This window comes from Miscanthus floridulus, chromosome 9, assembly GCF_019320115.1.
Source record: "Miscanthus floridulus cultivar M001 chromosome 9, ASM1932011v1, whole genome shotgun sequence".
Lineage (NCBI taxonomy): Eukaryota > Viridiplantae > Streptophyta > Magnoliopsida > Poales > Poaceae > Miscanthus > Miscanthus floridulus.
Genome location: NC_089588.1, coordinates 86,374,349 through 86,382,830, shown reverse-complemented (window position 1 = coordinate 86,382,830; position 8,482 = coordinate 86,374,349). Strand labels below are relative to the sequence as shown.

Below are 8,482 nucleotides of genomic sequence, written 5' to 3'. Positions count from 1 at the left end.
TCCACCACTTCACCCCATGCAAATTCCTCTACACCACTAGCTCGCCTTGGCTCCTTCTCCACCGTACGCACGCCAGTGGAGCGCTATCACCTCCCCACCGCCGCTGACGCGGCCATGTTTGCCGCGGCTCGTCACCGTGCTCGTCTCGTGCACATGGCCAGCACTACTCAGGTAGTCGCCGGCTGAACCACCACTTCGACAGGGTTCGCTGTGTGCCCCTAGTGCTAATCCCCTATCTCTACCATCCTGTTAGCATTGTAGCTCGCCGGGATGACCGTGGTGCCGTCGTGGGTGACTGCAATATGGAGCCCTCGTATCTTTTCAAGAAAATATCCAAGAAAATTTTTATAATAGCTCTCTCTCTCTTTTCTTAATGTATGGCAATATGGCTTGTTGATATCCTATGCTATTATGTTCCTGCAGGGCGATATTTCTTGGATAAACTCCGTACTTGGTCACAGCAGGAAGCTGCTGCAGTTTGGGCTTCGTTCAGTTCAGTTAGACATACTGAAAATAGAGTTGCAGATTTGGTATGCATGACTGTTAGCCACTTAGTCAATATCTGGAATTTTGTTTTAGTTAGCTTGATTCAGTTCATTATTCTGCTGTTTTAAGTTGCTACCAAGAGAATTTTGTTTTAAGTAGCTGTTTTAACTGAAGAAGGCTCTATCGTGCATTTGTCGACTCCATCGACAACTTTTGTAGATTGTTCTTGTAGTCGGCCTGGTTGAGTATGTTGTACCTTGCTCACGCGCCCATCTATCATGTTTCAAAATGTTGTACCTTGACTTGGAACTTGGAAGCTTACTAGAAATGCAAAATAGCTTTACCTTTTTTTCCTATTTCGGTTTTCATAACTTTTTTCATGACATTGCATTTGTTGTCTGCATCTTTCGTTAGGTTGTTTTGTTATTAGTCAAGATAACAGGTAGTCGAAGCATGAATGCATCAAAAATTGATGTGATATTTCTGTTTCATCCTTGTAAATGCATTTGTGCTTGTTGTATATTTTGCTTGTGTGATGTGTGCAGTCCACTGCTAATTCTGGTTCAGAAGTTCTCTGTGCTTTATGTTAACGATATTTCTCTTTATAACTTTTTATCCCTAAAGGGAATAACTACTTCAATGGTAACAATTACCCACCTGTGTCACAACAATTTTGTGCCATTTGCCCATTTGCACAAAGATAAAAGTAACTGATTTATATGTCATAGATATGTTTCTTAGTTTGTTGATATTTTTTAACCATGCAACTGAGTTGTTAACAAACAACAAGTTATCTGAGCTGGCATGCTTGACATTGTATCTCATGTATGAGAAAAAGCAAGGAAAGGATTCATTTTGGTACCCCTACATTAAGGAACTTGACCAACATCGAGGAAGGGGGCAGCTAGCTGTTGAATCACCATTTCTATGGACTGAAAGTGAACTGGATTACCTTACTGGAAGCCCCTTGAAGGTTAGTGGTTTTACTCTGTTGTATCTCAATTCTCAATATAACATTATTTCTTTTTGATGTTGAAGGATTACTCAATATTCTATAAGAACATTAATATCCTAACGTAGATGATATGTTTGCAGGATGAAGTTGTTGCTAGAGATGAGGCAATAAGGAGAGAGTATAATGAGCTTGACACATTGTGGTTTATGGCAGGTTCACTATTTCAGGTATTACTTGATCCTCCAAGAATATTTTCTTTCTAGGATTGGCTATATTGTCAACCGATCCTCTTTCTCATAGTGATTATTGTTTTGCAGCAATATCCTTTTGAGTATGTATCAGCTTGATGTATCTCACAGATGGTCCAATGTAGATTGTTCTAGGCTTAGTGCTAGTGGTAGCACTATTTTAAATCCACACAACCTGATGTATCAACTTGAGTATGTATCTAGAGGAAATAAATAAGATGGTGAGCTTATCTATATGAGCTACTGTAAACTTTTGATCAAATTTGTGAAGTTGCTTGTATTTATTGAAGTTAGAGTCCTTGTTGTGTGATGATGAATGAACTTTGTGAAGCTCAGTGTGACATTCTTAATAATTGTTGATAGTTTAGTTTTTTATTTTTTTTAACCATTTCAAACTATCTCATTGGACCATCTGTCGGTGAAGCTAAATGTACCATCACATATTCTGTCGATAAAAGTGGTAATCGATTATCTGTCGCTAAAGAGTAGCAGCGGGCTGACAGTCGCTATAAATATTCAGGGCAGCCGACTGTCTGTCGCTAAAAATACTGTTTGACGCTAAAGATGTTTAGCGACAGGCTTTACAGCGTCTGTAGAAGTCTGTCGCTATAACTTTTTAGCGACAGATTGTCTGTCGCTATAGCCGCTTTTAGCGTCAGACCGTTCATCGCTAATCTTGGTGTTGTGATGTAGCGAATGGGGACATAGCTTTGTGGCAACAAAGTGAACCTCAAAAGAAAATCACCGTGTCAACATTGTCTTCACCATCTTCTTGGTAGTTTGCATTCCGCGCAACACAAGCTTGTATTTACATTTTATACATTGTGCTTGTGTAGTTGCTCTTGTGACTAGTTTAGCTTTAGTAGCTTGCTAGTTGCCTTCTTGCTTGTGTAGCATAGAAGTAGCTCCCTTGCGTGACTAATTCGGTTTGAATAACCTTATTAGTCACATTACTTAGTTTGTGTAACTAAGTAATTTATGCTCTATAATTTGGCTTGTGTAGCCTTGTTGTTGAGCTTTGTTAGTGAACTTAGGTGGCTTTGTGCTTTTGCTTACTAGATTATGTAGGAGCTCCCCCGGTTACCAAAGTACTAGTGCATAGGTTTATGTGACCTTACTCTAGAATTGATTATGTGAGCTCTAGCTAGTCCGGCACATTTATTGCCTAATTAGGATCTTTATAAGGTATTTGTAAACTTAGATAGAGGGGTATAGTCTTGGCTAAATCGATAGTTTTAATTCCGCATTTGTTTTGGTTAGCCGACACGATTAATTATTAAAAAGGACTATTTACCTCTCCTCTAGTCTGCCATCTCAACCCTCCAGCGTCGCTGTTGCAGGGCTAGGAGGCGTAGATCCAGGGCAGGGCACGCGTGGATCAAGGGCAGGGCGGCCCCCCATCCGCAGCTGCTGAGTTACCAACTTAGCAGTCTAAATTTCTAAAATCAGAAGACCAACTTACTGATTCACCAGAACGATCTTTAAACTCTGAGTGTTCGGAGCATTGATGTTTGACATGAATATATTTTTTCCAAAACAATAAACTCTGAATGTATTTAGGTCCTGACCCTGCAGATCAAACGGCAGAAGGCAATAAGTGATGTGGCGGGCCGACACCAGATCCTGGGTGGATTTGATAGTCACCCGTTACTAGGGATGAAAACGGTACGAATATTTTCTGACCGTATTCGAAACCGAATCCGTTTAGAGGGTTGAGATCTGTCCGTATCCGAGTCCGGATATCCAACATCTGATACCGTATCCGTATCCGAATACTCAAATCGCATATTTATGATGTCGATATCCAATCGTATCATATCCGACATAGTTGACACTATCCGTATTCGAATCCGAATCCGGACAAAAATATGAAAACAAATATAATATCGGTGATATCCGTCCGTATCCGATCCGTTTTCATCCCTACCCGTTACCACCACTGCAGCTGCTTGTTACAAATTACTCCCTCCATTCCCAAAGTGTCGCTATGATATTCGTGCTGGTTAAACATTCTTAAGTTTGACTAGGTTTGTAGAAAATATTAACAATATTTATATCTCTAAATAAGTTTGTTATAAAATAGATTCAACGACGTATCTAACGATGTTAATTATGAGCTATAGATATTAATATTTATATATATTTAGTCAAAGTTAAAAGAGTTTGACTTCTCTAGAAGTGAGAATGACACTTATTTAGGGACAAAGAAAGTAGTTTTTTTTTCTGCTGATAGCTAATAATTGTTGCAATTAGCATTTCTCTTCGGCCCCTTTGTCGTTCTTTTGCATTGCCATTGGATTGTGTTGGCACAATAGAGTGTAGACAGGAGAGGAGCTGAAAAAGAGGAAAGGCAAGGGATCAGAGAGGTGCAAGTATTGTGGTAAGCTCGAGACCAGAGTTCACTTGTTTTTTAACTGTAACACATTGCCCGGATGATCTAGGTTTGGGTTAGAGTGAGTCTAAGGTGGTGTGAAAGACCAACCTCTGTCCAACACTTCCACAATGGATGGGGATTGGCCAGGACTCCTTTAGGGATAATCATATTGTTATTGTTTTAGCCAGTGTAGTCTGGAACCTGTGGAAAACTAGGAATAACTGGGTCTTTAACAACCATTTGATTAAGTCTCCTAAAGTAATTGCTTATAAGGTTTTGGGTTTCTTAACTCAGTAGAAGAGGTTGCTGAAGCCCAAGGAAAGCCTCGAGATGGAGGACACGATCAAGAAGTTGCAGGAAGGCTTGAAGATGTGGTGAAAATGGTCTGCTGAATGGAGATCTGCAAGGGCGGCTACGTATGGAAGATCTTCTTGAAGCTGAAGGAGTTTTTGTTGGTGACTCAGAACTTTATAAGTCTGTCTTTTGAAGGAGGTTTTAAATATCGGCATGGTGGAATAGAGTGGTGATAAATTTCAGTTGACTAGAGGTGTGACATTCTAAAGATGGTAGACTAGAAGTAGAAGCGTAGCCTAATTTCTACTGCATTCCCTAGCTTTTCTTTTGAGCTTATAAGCCATTGATGTATCGGTAATGCTTTCAGTAGGCCGTCGGGACGATCGGATGTTGTCTTCCTAGGCCTAAGAAGAGAACCGACCCAACAAGAAACCGGCATGCTCCCCTACTACCCCATCTTTGCGACCGATAACTTCCCCACTTCGCCTGTCGCGGTGTTCACCGCTCTGTCCACCTCTCTGCCTCCATGTCACGGCGTTTACTCGTGACCGTGCCAGGCGGCGCGAAATCCAGACCGCCATAGATCCCCTCTCATCCAAGCTTCCTGCTCTAGCACCAACCCGCCCTCTATGTCATCGTCACTGCCGCGCCCTACGTCATCCACCGAAGCGACCTACCGCGGCCTGCTCCTGCCGCTGCTCCACGCGCCTACCTTGCTACTCTTGCTCCGCCGCCTGCCCCGCCCTGACAACGTCGAAATAGGCCCTGGCATAGAAGCCCATCCCACCTCGCCTCCAACTACGGTTGCGGTGCCCCGATGTAGACAGTGGAGGAGGCCGCACCGACATTTGATGCATGTTACAAGTGTACATTTCAAATATTTCAGGTGTTTTAGAGGTATATTTCAAGTGTCTCACACGGATGTTGAAAAAGTAGATTAAGATGTGGCATATGTTGCAATGGTTATACACGTATGTTACAAGTGTTTGTCCTCAATGTTTCATCTATTTTTTTCAGATGTATGTTGCGAGCGTGTTTATCTGAATGTTGCATATGTTTCACACATATGTTGCAAGTGTTTTATCTGGATGTTACGTATGTTTGAAATGGCTTTCAATTGTTTTTGCAAGTGTTTCAGATGCATGTTTCAAGTTTTTCATCTGTCTTTTTTTTTTATGTTGTAAGTGTTGCATCTGGATGTTTTAAAAGTAGATCGGGGGTTACACATATGGGATGCGCGTGGAAAGCGGGAGGGGATGCCAGCGGGCGTCCGTCCAGACATCCGGACGCTAACAGTGCCATTGATGTATCCTAGCTGCTTATTTATCCTCGCTGTGCTCTATATGTATATTATATGCCGAACCTTGTAGTTACATGGTTGCTTTCAATATAAGCAGCGCCAAGGCTTTGGTCTAATAAAATTTCTTTTCAGAGTAGGACAAGTCGGGCAAGATGCGGATGCTAGTTGGGGCATTCACAAAATAGGTACACTTCCACACGAGGTAACCCCATTAATTTCCACAAAATAGGTACACCTTGAAACTTTGTTTTCAGTTAATCGGGATAGGACTTCTCAACTTCTTACCCTGAGGCATAAATAGAGCCAGATTTTCATGCTCGTTACTCGAAGTGAAGTTTTGCTCATTTAGGCGAATTTTGTTGAGGCGGTGTAAACTACACTACAGATATTGTATTATTGTGCATAAACTTCAACTAATCAATGCCCTGGCCTCATATATCTACTCTGTTTAATTTCCATCACCAGTCGCATGGCGTTTGCGATAGTAATGTATCATGCATGTGGTTTGGGGACAAGGATGAGCGTCTCCTTCCGGTGAACCGTCAATCCAAACACCTCCGTCATATCAATGTCCTCCTTCTCCACGCCGGCCGGTAGCTTCCAGTCAAAACAATACACGAGGTTTGCCAGCATGATGTTGATCGTAGCCAACCCAAAGTTGATACCAGGGCACATCCTCCGGCCCGCCCCGAACGGCGTAAACTGGAAGTCATTTCCCTTGAAGTCCAGGTCCGCGGCGGCGCCACCATCCACGAATCTCTCCGGCACGAACTCCTCCGGGTTCTCCCATGACCTTGGGTCTCTAGAGATAGCCCACGCGTTGATGATGACCCTCGTTCCGGAGGGGATCGTGTAGCCGTCGACGTCGCAGTCCGCCATGGATTGGTGGGGCACGAGGAGCGGAGCAGGTGGGTGTAGCCTTAGCGTCTCCTTCACGACGGCTCTCAGATAGGGCATGCCTGCTAGGTCCTCTTCCCTGACCATTTCTTGCCCCTTCGGTGTCTTCTTCCTCACCTCGGCTTGTAGCTTGGTCATGAGATGAGGGCTGCGCATGAGCTCGGCCATGGCCGCTTCCAAAACTGAAGATGATGTGGCCGTGCCTGCCTCGAACATGTCCTATAGATATGCGTCATTTAATTAGGTAGATCAACTGAAAAAAAAAACTAGCTGGCTAGTCACTCACCATCAAGATGGCCTTGATATGATCTCTGGTGATATTGTACTCTTGTTGAACAGAGACCATCACATCGGTGAAGTGTGTGCTCTCTTCTTGCTCATCATCGCCCTCACCATGTCCGTTCTTGGAGGTCCGGCGCCTCCTCTCGTGGTCGCTTATGATCTCCTCAAGCAAGTCGTCCCATCTTTTGTGTACCTGGTGCACCTTCCTGTTGCTCACAAACACACCTAGCGACTTTGCAAGCCCTGGGAAGTAGCTTTCCAGATTGAATCCTGCCAGCAGAACAGTGGTGGTGTGATTCAGCTCGCGGAAGAGCTTGTTCCGGCCTTCTTCCCTGGAGAACTTGCCACATACAGCACGGCAGATGATGTCGTTGGCGAACGCGTTCATCATCTCACTGAGATCCACCTCCGCCTCCATGGCCGCTGCCGTCTCTGAGCTTGTCCAGCACTAGGCGCACCTGTTATCATATATGAATAATTAAATAATAAATGTTACTGCATATATATGCATGCATGATGAACAGTGAACAAATAATTGTTACCTCTTCCTGGCGGGCATGGTGGTACGAGTTCACCTTCTTGACGGTGAGCAGGTGCGTGGTGACGAGCTTCCTGACCTGCCGCCAGTGCTCGCCGTAGGGGGCGAAGGCGACGTTGGAGGACCCGTACACGAGGTCGTCGAACAGCAACGACGCCGGCCGCGAGGCGAAGACGTGGTCGTGCGTCCGCAGGATCGCCTGCGCCACGCGTGCGGAGGACACGACGAGGTTCGGGACCGTGCCGAGGCGGAGGAGCATGAGGCCGCCGCCACCGCGGTCGTCGTGCTTGGCGGCGAGGTCACGGAAGGAGACTGTGCGGACGGTCGCCGACCAGGAGCAGGTGGCCGATGATAGGCAGTCCCGGAGGGGACAGCGGGAGCTGCCGTCTCTGCTTGTCGTTGCTGCAGGGGAGGGGACGGCGGGAGGCGAGTAGGAGCAGCAGCACGCAAGGGACGAGCAGCAAGAGTAGCCATTGCCATTGTGCTAGAGGTGTGGTCGTCGCATCCATGAATAATTGGTATACCACATTCGTGTGATGAGACGCCATGGATGTTGCCGGTTAGTGAGGTAGATAGAAATATATGTCCATATATAGATACGTCTTCGTCTCATTAGAACAGTGAGATAATCCGGTGGGCTACGGAAACGTGACTTTGTGGAATGGAACGAAAGATACTGAAAAAGATGTTATGTCGTTTAACGAAATGTTGTCTAGTTTGTGGAATCGTTGACCACTAGTATGGGGTCGATATTCGCTGACGCGTACATTTCAGTCGATCAAAATATCGTTCAGTACAATCATGCAAGCATCAAGGTACGTTAATCGTCATAACATGCGTCACATATAGTCAAGGTTCGATTTGAGATAAATACAAGCCGTGCACAGTAAATTTCTATATATGACACTCACAATTGGGAACCCTGACTATATGTGAATCCTTCCTTTATTTTGACATTCACAATTGACTCAGGACAACTTCTATTTTACGCTAGATAGTCTAAGGATCAAAAGGGGTTGGAGCTTCCGGTGTGAAAAGTATGTTAATCTATATGATTTTTTTTACCTATATTCATTTTTTTTTCTTTATGCAAGTCACTTTTGTGTAT

At 44.4% G+C, this 8,482-nt stretch overlaps 1 protein-coding gene and 1 pseudogene across 1 annotated transcript; one reads left to right on the top strand and one right to left on the bottom strand.

Moving 5' to 3' along the window:
* Positions 1-270: 270 nt before the first annotated feature.
* Positions 271-1,901, top strand: LOC136480222 (uncharacterized). The gene is made up of 7 exons (XM_066477831.1): positions 271-313; positions 424-530; positions 1,032-1,062; positions 1,111-1,128; positions 1,215-1,459; positions 1,582-1,668; positions 1,759-1,901. Exons 1-7 carry the CDS (start codon positions 271-273, stop codon positions 1,786-1,788), a joined length of 561 nt encoding a protein of 186 aa, XP_066333928.1. The 3' UTR covers positions 1,789-1,901.
* Positions 1,902-5,838: 3,937 nt separating this feature from the next.
* LOC136482316 (indole-2-monooxygenase-like) lies at positions 5,839-7,971 on the bottom strand (annotated as a pseudogene).
* Positions 7,972-8,482: the final 511 nt, after the last annotated feature.